This window comes from Cupressus sempervirens, chromosome 2 (assembly GCF_028749045.1).
Source record: "Cupressus sempervirens isolate cs-2001-9-10 chromosome 2, ASM2874904v1, whole genome shotgun sequence".
In the NCBI taxonomy this organism is placed as follows: Eukaryota; Viridiplantae; Streptophyta; class Pinopsida; order Cupressales; family Cupressaceae; genus Cupressus; species Cupressus sempervirens.
The window spans coordinates 81,451,258-81,464,431 of NC_143119.1; the positions used below are offsets into that span (position 1 = coordinate 81,451,258).

General features: G+C 35.3%; 1 protein-coding gene across 14 annotated transcripts; it reads right to left on the bottom strand.

The window, feature by feature from the left end:
- Positions 1-1,584: 1,584 nt before the first annotated feature.
- LOC149571143 (serine hydroxymethyltransferase 3, chloroplastic-like) lies at positions 1,585-7,171 on the bottom strand. Of its 14 annotated transcripts, none has more exons than XM_089812702.1 (14): positions 7,131-7,171; positions 6,914-6,984; positions 6,714-6,792; positions 5,220-5,531; positions 4,772-4,967; positions 4,259-4,433; positions 4,024-4,141; positions 3,787-3,899; positions 3,471-3,593; positions 3,050-3,154; positions 2,829-2,915; positions 2,634-2,741; positions 2,316-2,388; positions 1,585-2,215 (listed from the first exon to the last, which is right to left on the bottom strand). In XM_089812702.1, the coding sequence occupies exons 4-14, from the start codon at positions 5,446-5,448 to the stop codon at positions 1,923-1,925; spliced, it is 1,620 nt and encodes a 539-aa protein (XP_089668828.1). In that variant the 5' UTR covers positions 5,449-5,531; positions 6,714-6,792; positions 6,914-6,984; positions 7,131-7,171; the 3' UTR covers positions 1,585-1,922. The 14 variants fall into 14 exon arrangements, with proteins under 14 accessions (XP_089668828.1, XP_089668829.1, XP_089668827.1 ...); XM_089812703.1 differs by having other exon boundaries at positions 7,123-7,171; XM_089812701.1 differs by lacking the exon at positions 6,714-6,792 and having other exon boundaries at positions 6,948-6,981.
- Positions 7,172-13,174: the final 6,003 nt, after the last annotated feature.

Sequence of the window (13,174 nt, forward strand, 5' to 3'; positions counted from 1 at the left end):
TGTTTTGTCGACCTTCATACTTTCACGTCTCAAAAAGCAACATTTGCTCTCTTAGGTTTAACATCTAGGATGTCATCCTTAATTAGTTAAGTAGTTGTTTTGCTAAACAAAACAATTTCGTAACATAAAATATCAATTTCCATATCTCTAACATGTTCTGCCTGTGCATATCTACAATCACTAAATCATCAATATTTCTATCTATACTGATCATAAAGACTTGTGCACTCAAGTACAGTATGTTGACACTTTGTACTATCACCAGGGAACTGCACACGTGCCAAAACATTGTGTATCATCTTCGCAAGCCAAAGTTGTATCTATGTTGACAGTTAAACTCTATGACACTAAAGCAATTTTCTAAGTCTTCAACCCAAAATTGTATTTTTTAGTATGTTGTCTTCATACAGGTAATATGTTGTCATAAATGACTCCAAACTATCTACCTAGTCAAATTGCCAACTAGGTGGGCATCTAAAATAAGGCATATAGACATGCTAAGGACTTTGTGCAAATTCATGAGAGAGCACCATCCATCCTCTCCAAGATACATTCTATGGATAATTGTTGAAAGATGAATGTGTTTATCGAAATGAAGGGATCTTAGACTTGCAGGATTTAATGGAGACTCCTAGACAAATGTTGGCTAATAGTGAAATCATCACAAAAGGAGAAGCATATGACTTTGCCTTGTGATATAGTATAGTGATCATAAAGGAAATGTTGAGCATTTCATAAGTTCATTCATTCAATTGTATCATTCCTATTGCAAAAAATTGGTTGAGAATGAAATAACATTGGACAACCTAAAAGGTAGACTAGAAGAATACTTTCAGATGAATCACTTCAGAGGGACGACTTTGAGAACTTTGTTTTTCTCAATGTCATGCACAAAACCTAGGAGTTGTTGCCTGATTGGGAAGGTAGCTTGAGCAAATTTGAGTGAGAGATGGCAGTCCTGGTGTTCAAACGAGAATTAGGCCCAGGTGATTTTCATACATACAGCAGCATAAAGTAAGATCCCTCTGCCATCTTTTTCCATGGAATTCAAACAGGAATTAGTCCCAAGTCATTTTAATACATACTGCACCATAAAATAAGATCCCTCTGCCATGTTCACCCAAAGCTAGCAAGTCCGCTAAAATGCATTAGGCACAATATAACTCTACATGCAGCTGTCTATAGTTGCATTTAATATTGGGCCGTTGACCCTTTTATTTTATTCAAATTTGAAGGCATCAAAATATCCTTTTGCGTAACAGCTTCACATGTTTCACATGGAATTCAACAGACTGTTGGTCTTATTTGAATAATTCTGAAGAAACTAAAATAGATTTCCAGAAAATGGTTGATGTGCCAATGAACAATGATTAACTTTCATTCTATGATAAAATTTCATTCTATAATATAAAAAATATATTAAATAGTCACTCTGTAATAATTAAATATTGATTTGAATATTCGATGGCTTGAACATTTGCATATAAATCATGCACGCAGGTGTCTGAAATGTAGATATCAAACATTGGAAATAAAAAAGTACACATACTGAGCTTGATATGGAAGAACTAATACAAAAAGATCTAGCAAAAGAATTCGTAGTTAGCAATCTAATACAGCTGCTTTGAAATACAGATAACATAACAGAAATGAAACACCATGGCAAATGATGAAACAGGGAAAAATATTCCCAGACCATCCATACAAAATTTTACAAGTTTGCCAAAATAGAGGACAGAAAATCAGCATGTGTCACTTATCTATCATGGTTCTTAACGATAACATGAGGAAAAATATGGATCTCGGCAATTCCCATTTGTATACATAAGGTGCCAAACCTGTCTGGCAAACCTCTATTATCCGCAAGAAACCACCTTTTCTTATAAAATAGCATCTGTCAGACTATACATACACAATAACCCCTAGTGAAAGCTTTCAGTGCCGACGCCAGGTAACGGAAATTGGCTAGCAAATGATTCAACTTGCCTTTGAAGATCAGATATGTCACTTCGTTGTTTAAAGTTATCTGTCTCGATGAACTCTGTGAAGTCTTTCAATTTTGTACCTTGCACTGAACCCTTCACCTTAATTGCTATTTGTATTCCCTCATGTATAAAATCTGCAATTCTAATAAAGTCGCCCTCAAGAAATCCGCGGGTAGTCAAGGCAGGGGTCCCAATACGAATACCACCTGGAACCATAGCACTTTTATCACCTGAAATGTAATCCATAAAGAAACCATCAGTATCTTGAATAAAGGACTACTGGTAGTTAGCCTTCAATTAAAATTTAAACAAAAAAAAAGGTCTCATCACCTGGTACAGAATTCTTGTTCAGCGTAATTGAAGAGGCATCCAACACCTTTTCTGCTCTTGCACCATCAATACCCTGTTTAATCATTATCCAGGCAATTCAAATGGAACATGACATCAAAACAAACACAAGTAGGTTGTGTTTCCTAATAAATTTAACCGAGAATGCAACTTCACTCAATCAATTCCATTCCAACTGAGACAAGCAGATTGTGCTCACTAATCCATTGAGCCAAGCATGCTCTTCATTCAATCAGTTATAGCTTAAGTTCAAATTACAGCAAGTACGGTGTACTTAGAATGCCTAGAGAAGAATCTCACCAAGGGTCTCAAGTCAACAAGGACAAGGTGATTGTCACTCCCACCCGACACCAATGTGTACCCTAAATCCATAAGTCTCTTTGCAAGTGCTCGACAATTTGCTACAACCTGCCAAATCACTAAATCAAAAAAATGCTGACTCACGAGAGGAGATACAGTTAATAAGTGTGGGTTTGTACTTGAGCATGTTTTTACCTGTAGTTGATATGCCTTAAACTCTGCAGTTGCAGCTTGCTTCAAACACACAGCCAGTCCTCCTATAGTATGATTATGTGGTCCTCCCTAATTGGCCACAACAATCCCATGCATATATCAGGTGTAAAAAAATTTGTCACATTATTAAACTACTGCTTAAGAGAGGAGAATCCTCAGCTAGTGTGTTTACATGTAAATAAGAGTCAAATCTACTTAATCACCTGCAAACCTGGAAAAACAGCATTGTTGATAGCTGTCTCGAGGTCAATGCCCAACACTGGCTCCTTCTTGAAAAAGATCATTCCTCCTCGAGGGCCTCTTAAAGACTAAAATTCACATTGCCACATCCCATAAAAATAATGCTTAGACCCAACTTATCAAATTTCCAATTGGGTTGCAATGGGAGGAAGTAAAAGATGGAACTTAAATTAGAACTTCAAAGAAACCCATTTTAAAAATTAAGTTCCCCAAGTGTCAGATGCTAAGCAGAAACTTTTTCCAAAGTCAAACATGCAATGAAAAGTAGCATTTGTTGGAACACCCATTATCAATCTTAAATTGAATCCAAGGAGCTGTGCAGTTAGCCACTTCTCTAACAGGGGACGACTATAACAAATAGCAAACATTAGCATATCTACTCACCTTATGTGTTGTTGTTGTCACAACATCACAATAATCAAATGGATTGGACATAACAGAAGCAGCTACTAGTCCACTTATATGTGCCATGTCCATCATTAAGAATGCCCCAACTGAATCTGCAATCTTCTCAACCATGTATCCTAAATTTTAAGTATTGAACACAAATGGCCACCAAATTGTACACAACTACAGACTACATCCAACATGATTACAAAAGATGTCCCCATAGGCAATAAAACAAATCTCTATAGAAGAAATTTTATTAGGAATGGGTCAATTCCTTATAAAATTTGTAATAATGCACAATTATTTATACCTGCCGAAAGCGAGGATAGTCAATGTCTCGAGGATATGCACTAGCACCAGCAATAATGAGCTTTGGCCTAAACAGGGTAGCTGTCTTCTCAAGCATTTCGTAATCAATGAGTCCTGTAACCCAAAAAGCAAAAAAAATCTAATTAAAGTTATCAATATTAGATAAATCATAACCAGTAATCCTAAAATCTGAATGTTTTTTTCATTTATTACCAATATGCAAAAATGAAAAGCTTACCTGTGGATTCATCCAAACGGTATGGCATGGATTCAAAATAAATAGATGTAGCAGATACTCGTCTCTTTGCAGTCATGAACCCATGCGACAGATGCCCTCCATGTGGTAGGTCCAAACCCTGAACATTAGTCCATAGTTCAAAGAAATCTCTTAATTTTTAACATGTCAAAATCGTGACAAATGAAAGCATAATCAAAAGAGATCCAAATTCTAATTGCTTAGTTTACAAACATACCATTATCCGATCATGTGGATGGAGAAGAGCTGTATAGACAGCAAAGTTAGCTGGGGAGCCAGATAATGGCTGAACATTAACACCCCATTTACTGTTGTCAAGACAGAATGCTGCCAAGGCCCTATCCTGGCAAAGTCTCTCACTTTGATCAATAAATTCATTGCCGCCATAGTATCTGCATTATTTTGAATCCAAAGCAACATAATATCTAATCAAGATAGAGTCCAGGGATAGATGAAAGCACCATTCTAAAAAGAGTTCACATATATGGCTCTTCAGTCCTGTCACCCAAAAACATCATATAATGATATTTCCAGTCTGTGGTAGCACCAATTTGGCACAGAAGGCAAAAAATGGAAATGAATAAGATATTAGAAACTTTGACCCTAACATGCAGATCCTAAAGGAAACTAAATTAGCTTTCATAAGAAGAAATTAACATACAATCAGACAATGATTCAAATGATCAGTCTGCCAGTCAACCATTTTCAAGAAACAAATTTAAGGACTTACCTCTTTCCAGGAAGGCCTTCTGAATACTTGTTTGTTAGGCATGATCCCACAGCTTCCATCACAGCCCGAGATGTAAAATTCTCAGAAGCAATAAGCTCCAAGCCTTTAAACTGGCGCCGCTTTTCTTGCTCAATAATTGCATGCATTTCAGGATCAAGTTCACTCAAACTAGGATCCACAAAGTTGTGCTTGGTCTCTGCAAGATAGTATTCATATATTAAATGAAAATTGAATTCATCTGACTTCCACCAGCAAACTACTGATATTTGGATCAATATAATCGGTTTGTCTGGCTTCAAAGTGAGATGGAGACCACTCATGGGGTGAATGATTAACTATTTTGCTAATTATTAATTCAAAATTTTAAACCCAATGACAAAACTACAACTCTCTAAGACAATTTTCAAAACAAGTCCTTGAAAGCTTTAACATCATCAGAAAAACTCACCAGAAGTCTTGGATGATTGTACTGAACCAGAAGATGGAACTCTTCCAGTAACAATACTTGCTCTTACACAAAAAGATCGACAAAATGGATAGGCCTTGCCATCTTCTCCTTTTCTACATTTGCTCTCACAGGAAACTCCATGTGATTGTCGTGTTTGCGGCATCATGCTTGAGTTTCTATTCCAAACAGAATTACCCAAAATACCCATTCTGACCACTTCAGTACCCATGATAATCTGGACTGAATATTTGGAATAGTTCAATATATTTCTTCAATACCCACTTCAAAATGTATAATATCAACAAATATTGCCTGTTCCATAGATGCCACAAAATAGATGTTATCATAGTTGTTAAAATCTTCAAGAACAGCATGTTTTCCACATGTACTTCTTTAGTTATAGACTTATAGCTTGCAGGACCTAAATGCAAGATGTGCTTGTGAGAAATGCTAATATATAAATAATAATAAATGCAATGAATTAACTTTACTTTCCCGCCGTGATCTCTGGGCAGGAAATTAAACATTAAGAATACATGTATTTTTGTACTCTTTTATCTGCTTAAAGTTATGTATGATCCATGGATTTATCACCAACCAAATACAAAATAATGTTTGCCTTGTCTATTTCTGTATGATGTGAAAAAAGAGCATCCTATTGAAACAATTAAGCAACTAATAGAGAATCAACTTCTAAATTCAACAAATCGCAGATCGCAAAAGAATTCAAAAGGAACTTTGCAATATGAGTCTTCCTCCTGTATTGGCATCTGGTTATTATTAGTTTGTGCAGACATCAGAGCACCTTATGTAACAGAAGTATACCCATCCATAAGGTATCCTATTCACAGACATCAGTCTATAAGATGGAGAATATACGAATCGAATATTATTCAAGGGTGTAACAGAGTACAGAAAATTTTGCAAAACTAAGGACAGAGCATTCATTAACTGACACCATGCTGTTGTGCAAATACAGTTGGGTGTGACTCACAATCATAAAGGGCCAGTTGGTTGGCAGCGATACATTGATTTTAAAGCTTGAATAACGTGAAGTATTATCGATCAAACACGGCATACAACATGGCTAAATAACCAGTTAAATAAATCAATCAAAAACTGTATTTAGATTTTTTTTACCGGATGAGTTAAACATCTTATCAAATCAAGCCTAGGTTACCTGGGGTTACCCCAGTCTCCAGATTTTTACCGAAAACATGTATATAAAAAGTAACTTTTTCCATGATGTTTCTTAGAAAGAGCGTAAGTTCAAAACCTAGCCAGTTGATCACAGGAGTAAATGATGAGGCACAACCGAATCTAAGAAGAGGGCTCTAGCTCTTAGAACGACTCAAACTAATCTCAAGTATAGAAATTATAAATAAAAAGAAATGCTGGAGGTAATAAATTTCACAAGATCCTCTTCTGCTACAACTTAACCCACATATTAAAAACTTCTTGCTTAGCTTATAGATTATACTCCACGGACTTCACCTTCTAAAACTAGAAAGCCGAGATTAAAGTCTCAAATTTTTCACTAAGCATGTCGAAACCCTTCTCCAAAGTTTTCAATCTTCGCTTCACATGAACCCACCGTCCGTAGACATAAATTCAGATAAACCCTATGTTCTCAAATTCTCGTAATGCCGACAAAACATTAAAAAGAAAGAACGTTTTTTTTTCCAATGGCGTACTTGAATTTGTTTGCAAATGGCATTTCATATGTACCTCTTGCCGAATGTCTTCTTTCACCCTCTTCCAACTACTGCAACAACAACAAAATCTTATCACAGATTGAAAAAGAAAGCTAGTTTTTTGTATTTATTTGCACAAAAAAGGAGGGGAACTTGTAGCTCTATTTCACTTATGTTAACTGCATCTACAGGTGAACTGGGATTGCGACCTGCTTACCGATGAGGTAAGCCCTCTGTTCCTCCGCTTCACAATGCCATAATCGTTCACTAATACTAATCTCACTTGTTTTATAAACCCGATTGTACACGTATTGGTCTACAATAGTTGTTGCGTGGGGCTGTTTTAACCAGTAATGGGGAGGCCCGCAGCATTTGCTTTTAATTCCATTCTTTTTCGTCGATTCCGTTAAAACTTTTTTTCTGAGGGGCGGGCAAGTGGGGGCCGCGGGCAATTTATATGAGTGTATTCACTTGTATGTAAAAGACTTTAGGGCCGTTTGGTCGCTGGGATTAGAATGGAATAGGCATTCGGAATTATTAAAAAAAAATTCATTGTTTGGGTCTGCACAATCGGAATTGGAGTTGGGAAAAAGTGGAATCCGGTATCCCCATTTGACCCCCAAAATAAGGATTCCAAATTCTTTGAAAATACTTGTTATTTGGAATTCTCATTTTAATTCCCATTTTAAATTTCATTTTTTGAAAATGAGAATTTCAACTAAAGTAAAATTTAATTGGGTTTGATTTCCGAATGCCCGATTGGGGGCACTTTTTTTGCACTAATTTTGAAATTTAATTTTTTTAAATGGGGGGGGGGAATTTTCCGCTACTACTTGCTCATATATTTGCCACTGTTGAGTAATGTATTAGGGTTTTTCCGCCTGATTTGCCTCAGTAGTTACTGCAAAAAAGTTTGCTGAAATAACTTTTTCACATACATTGTTTCTCAGTTAAATGAATCATATGCAGGACAAAAACAATCCACTCTGTTGATTTTTTGCTGGCGTAAAAGTGTTTCCAGGTAAGATTTCATAAAATTTTAATATAAACATTTAGACTTTGCACCTGTGAGTTTGAATGTTGTGATGATCAAATTTTTTATTGGATCTTTACAAATATATTTTTTTAATGGGATGTTTTTTACTCTTATTTCATCAATTCTTGTGATCCAGATTTATTCAACGAGACTTGAACAATATGCATATTTCATATTAGTAATTATGTGAATTATAATCAATGGTATTTTTTTTTATAGAGCAAAAGTCATAAAAGTTTTAGTATCCATTAGTACAATCTCGTCATCATCCGTTATGATAATGTTTACTTTCAACATGACTTAAATTTTTTATACTTGTTAAAAATGTTTGGACTTCAACAAACCAATTAAGTATTGAATTTTTTTGCATGATGATAATGTTATAGCTGGATGATAATATTTTGCATGTTATTTTGGCTAGTATTTCAATTCCACAATGTGCAACCAAACGAAGGAAATTTGTATTCTCAGAATGAATTCTTAGTCAACCAAACAGTCCCAAATTGGATTCCCTAATCATAATCTAGATTCCAAGTTCTAGAATCCCAAAGCCAGCATTATGAATGTCAATGCTTAATTTATATTCCAGCAACCAAACAGGCCCTTAAAGACTATTTAACACTAGTCTGGGTGCATATAAGTTGCACGATAGCCACTACCGGGGTCGAGGGGGTCATAAAAATATTTCAATCAGCGGTGAGAGTATTTTTCTCTTTTTTTGAAATTTTAAAAAGAAATATGATATGATTGTTGGAAACTACAGTTGGAACAATTGTTATGGTATCATTGATGTAAAATCTTATTGGTGTGACACTTGCTACTTGAGTAGAGTGTCGTATCAAAATGATTGATGAAGATGATTTGAGAATAAGAGATAACAAGAGGACCTAGTGGAAAGGTTGAGTTATGAGGAATTACAATGGGCACTTGATAAGTTAGACTTTGACAAAATAATATGGTGTCTAATCATAACACTAAGTGGAGAAGATAGTTGTGTTGAAACCTATAGGAAATGATGAATGAGCATCAAATACATAAGCTAAACTAAGCTTTAAAGTAGAAGATTAAGGAGCTTATAGTTGAAGTCGAAATGTGCTAGTGTTAATCGAGTGAATAGTAGAAACCGAGAAAATATAGTGTCAACTGAGCACCAATAAAGACAGAGCATCAGAAAAGTTGGACCAAGCGCTAGTAAAAGGACCGAGTGAAGATAGTATAAGTCGAGCAAGAAATTTAGCATTGACTGAGTTATCTAGTGATGACCGAGGCCAAGGAACATAGTTTTGACCTAGTGTCAGCATGCGTTATTTTGTGAAGGAATTGAGATTCCTGGCTAACAGAGTTGAATTCTTGAAATATGTAAAATATGTTGAAGATAAGGATTGATGAGCTAGAATATTTAATACAAGGGAAACCATGTTTGAGCATTTCTAAGCATGGATTCAAAGAGAAATTTTGAGAAGTTTCTAGAAGGAAAAGGAGAAAACAAAATGGTGGAATCATTAGATGAATCTGACCTAAACCTAAGATCAACAGTGGTGTTTAAGTGGCAAAAGGTCAAAGTTGTATATTTAAGGAGGCATAAGGATTAACCTAAGAGAAGTTAGTAGTTGCTAATTTTGTTGACTTGTGAACTTGAACAAAAGGCTGGGAAGAAGGAGAAGAGTCGAGGTGAAGAGTGATTGCTTGAAGGATTTCCAAGTAAATCAGATATAATGATAGAGACATGAATGGAGTTTAGTCAGTGAGTTAGCAAATTAGCTACATAGACATTTGTATTTGCAAAGTGAGTTGTTTTTATCAGATCAACATGTTGTTACTTTTTAACCATTGTATTAGTTGAAATCATTTAGTCAATGTTGACCTAATAGTCATTTGTAAATTATTTAATCAATGTAACATTCTAATAGAATGTTCTTAAGTTCTCTAACAAGTTCACTCCTAATAGGATGATTAAATCCTTTAACAAGGTCACATCTAATTGTTGGAAGATTGGCAAGATTGTTGGAAGATTGGTTTGATGATATGTTACATTCATGACTAAGTTTGTCATTGATGTCAACATAGCATGTTTGATGTTTTCTGTGGTATCTAATAGAAGAACAGTGAAAAGATTAAGTTGGTACTGATGGCTAATTAAGCATGATAACCACTCAAGGTTATGGAAGATACTTTGGAGTATCTAGTATATGAAGTTAACATCGAAAGAAAAAAGGATAAGTCTAGAAGAAGTTATGTAAGTTTTGGTGATGTTTGTTCTAAGATAGAGTTTACAGAGGCATGTTTTGGTAAACTTGTTATATCTCTTAACAGAGTTGATATCTTGAAGATTAAGGTTGAAGACATGTAGAAGATATGTTGTGGATGACATGCCTAAGCTTGCTTGTCATAATATTGCATGTATGGAAAGTTATTCAAGTTGCAAGGTAGAATATTAAGGTATCGCTAAGTGTAACATGTTCTTAGTGAGGTCTTATAATAATTAATTGAGAAGGACTAATAGCCAACCCAGAGAATTATTTTATGGACTCGGTATAAATGAAAGAAATTTTCCTTTATCATGTGGTGTGTTGATATGATTAAATGATCGATGATAAGCAACAATGAGTGCAGAATGCAAAGTTGAGCAGAGCAATGCGAAAGTGAAGGAAACTTCATTTTTGAGGTTTTGTTGAGTGATCTGAGGTTTGCCATTTGCATCTGAGGTTCGTGACTTGGTCTACAAGGTTTAACAGTGATTGGTCTGGTTGATAGGACAGAGAAAAGAAGAAGATACCAGTAAATTATTTATTTCAGTAGTGAGCTCTTCTTATAGTTGAAATTGCATGTTTGGGTAGTGGGCTCTTCTTACATACATTATACCACAACTCCTAACAGGGTTGGAATCTCCTAACAGAGATTCAAAGTCTCCTAACAAGAACTCATTATACTAAATGTTGTAACGAACTCCTAATAGGGTCTATCCTCTAACAAGGAATATTTATATTAGTACATCATCTTGTGGGCATCATTCCCACCGAGGTTTTTCCTCTGATCAAGGGTTTCCCTAGTCAACATATCCAATGTAATTGTCTTTGTGCATCTTTGTATGGTTGTTGTTTACTTTGGTTGAATGGTTAAATTTGTTTAAAGAAGATAATTGTTATAATTGTTGGACAACTGATTCAACCCCCCCAGTTATCTTGGTGGACTATTGTTTCTAACAATTGATATTAGAGCATTAGGTCCTTGAAGAAAAAGTTTAATAGCTTTGGGAGATCCATGGCGAACATGTTCAGGAAAGATAGTCCAAAATTTGATGGAACAAACTATGACAACTAGAAGATGAAGACACATTTGTTGTGTATGGGTCTAGGATATTGGATCTTGACAAAATCAACGAAGACAATCATCAAAGAAAATGAGTTGGAAAGTTGCTCTGAGGCAGAAAGAGATCTTTTCATGTGTGACATGAGAGCTAGGGAAGCACTATTGACTACACTACTTGAAATTGAGTACAATCAGGTAAAATCACTTCCTACTTTACATTTGATTTGGAAAGCTTTGGAAAATATTTTTGAAGGTGATACACATTCTAAGAGGTTGAGGCTACAAAATTAAATTTGTGCATTTCAAGATGCTAAGATGATGGAAGATGAATCTGTAAAAACGTATATAGGCAGGATATTAGACATTATTGTAAGTATTAAAGCTTAAGGAGGAAACAAAGAAGATGATGAGGTTATATGGAAGATATTGAAGACTCTAACACCACCATTCAAGCCAACAATTCAAATGATATAGTTGTTGATATCATGTAACACAAATTTCACAAAGGAGACATTGCTTGGAAGACTTGAAGCAATTGAGAATGAACTTAGATAGTCTAGAGAATTAACTAGAACAGAGATAGCTTTCAGTGCCTTGAATATTTGACCTAACCTATCAAGGAGAACAAGTGCTAGAGGAGATTTTGCTAGCAGTAGTAGATTTGAGGAAGACAAAAAGATTGATGAAACGGTAGCCCTTTTGGTAAGAAGAGATAAAGGAGGTACATAAATCTTTAAGTGTTGGACTTGTGATGAATATGGTCACTATGCATCTAAGTGTCCTAAAAGGGAGAATAAGTATAAGGGAAATCATAAGCTTAGAAAAGGTAGAGATTGTTTGTATGAAAATGAGGATAATGATTCTAATGATCAAGCATTAAGTGCTAGTGATGATGAAAGTGGATTTGTGGCAATTAAAGAAGAAATTCCAGAGATGGTAACTTTGGTATCATAGGTTAAGAAGAAATCTAACTAGATAATTGACAGTGGATGTTCACATCATATGATTGGTGATATGAACAAGTTTGTTGACTTCAAAAGTTAGGATGGAGGAATTGTCAAAGTGGTAAACAATGCACATTGCCAAGTAAAAGGAATTAGATCTATTACTCTTGATGCTAAAACTAATATTGAGGATGTATACTTTGTTGATGGTTTAAAGCACAATCTTTTGAGTGTTGGACAACTAGTAGATAGAGGTTATTAGTTGTTGTTCATAGAAAAGACATGCATGATCAGAGATAAAGATGGAAAGGTAATTGGAACAGGAACTAGATCTAGAGGTAATGTATTTCAATTGAATCCTATTGAAATTATATGTTTGGTTGCAAAGGTAGATGATAGTTGGTTATGGCATAAGAGATTCTTGTCATGTCCCCTTTTCAAATAATTAAAAAATAAAATCTTTGCTAAGGCAGGCAGGCCCAAGGAAGTGAAGTTTCGGAAAAAGGGGGTTAATCTTTGGAAACCGTTGGACTAATAAATGAAAATTATTATTAAAATAAGTTTCATTAACCTCTCTTGGACGTGAGTTACAGTTATGCCCTCTTTTAAGGGGTTTGGAGGCATTTTGGGCTCATTCCAGAACTTGATTTTTGCTCATTCTTTGTTATTCTTCAGAGGCTGCCAAACCTGTGGAGAAGGAGACCCAAGAACGGGAGTTTGCATGTTTCCAGGGAGACCCAAGAACGGGAGTTTGCAGGTTTCCAGGAAGGCTAAGGATGGGAGTTTGAAGCCATTCCATGTGCATGCTCATACAGAGTTTGCCTTTGTGTTGAACAGTGCAAATTTGTGAGTTTTCGGGTGTTTTTGTATGAGTTTGGTGTTTACAGTTGAGTATTTCATATCAGTGTGGGTTGCTGCTGTATATCAGACTTTTAAATGTTAAAATAGAGCTGAATATATATATTGGGACGT

Bases quoted from the DNA above. Each gene is read 5' to 3' on its own strand.
- LOC149571143 (XM_089812701.1), bottom strand. From the start codon at position 5,448: ATGGGTACTGAAGTGGTCAGAATGGGTATTTTGGGTAATTCTGTTTGG. The intron at 4,968-5,219 runs GTGAGTTTTTCT...ACTATCTTGCAG, and splicing joins ACAATCATCCAAGACTTCTG to AGACCAAGCACAACTTTGTG. The intron at 4,434-4,771 runs GTAAGTCCTTAA...AAAATAATGCAG, and splicing joins GAAGGCCTTCCTGGAAAGAG to ATACTATGGCGGCAATGAAT.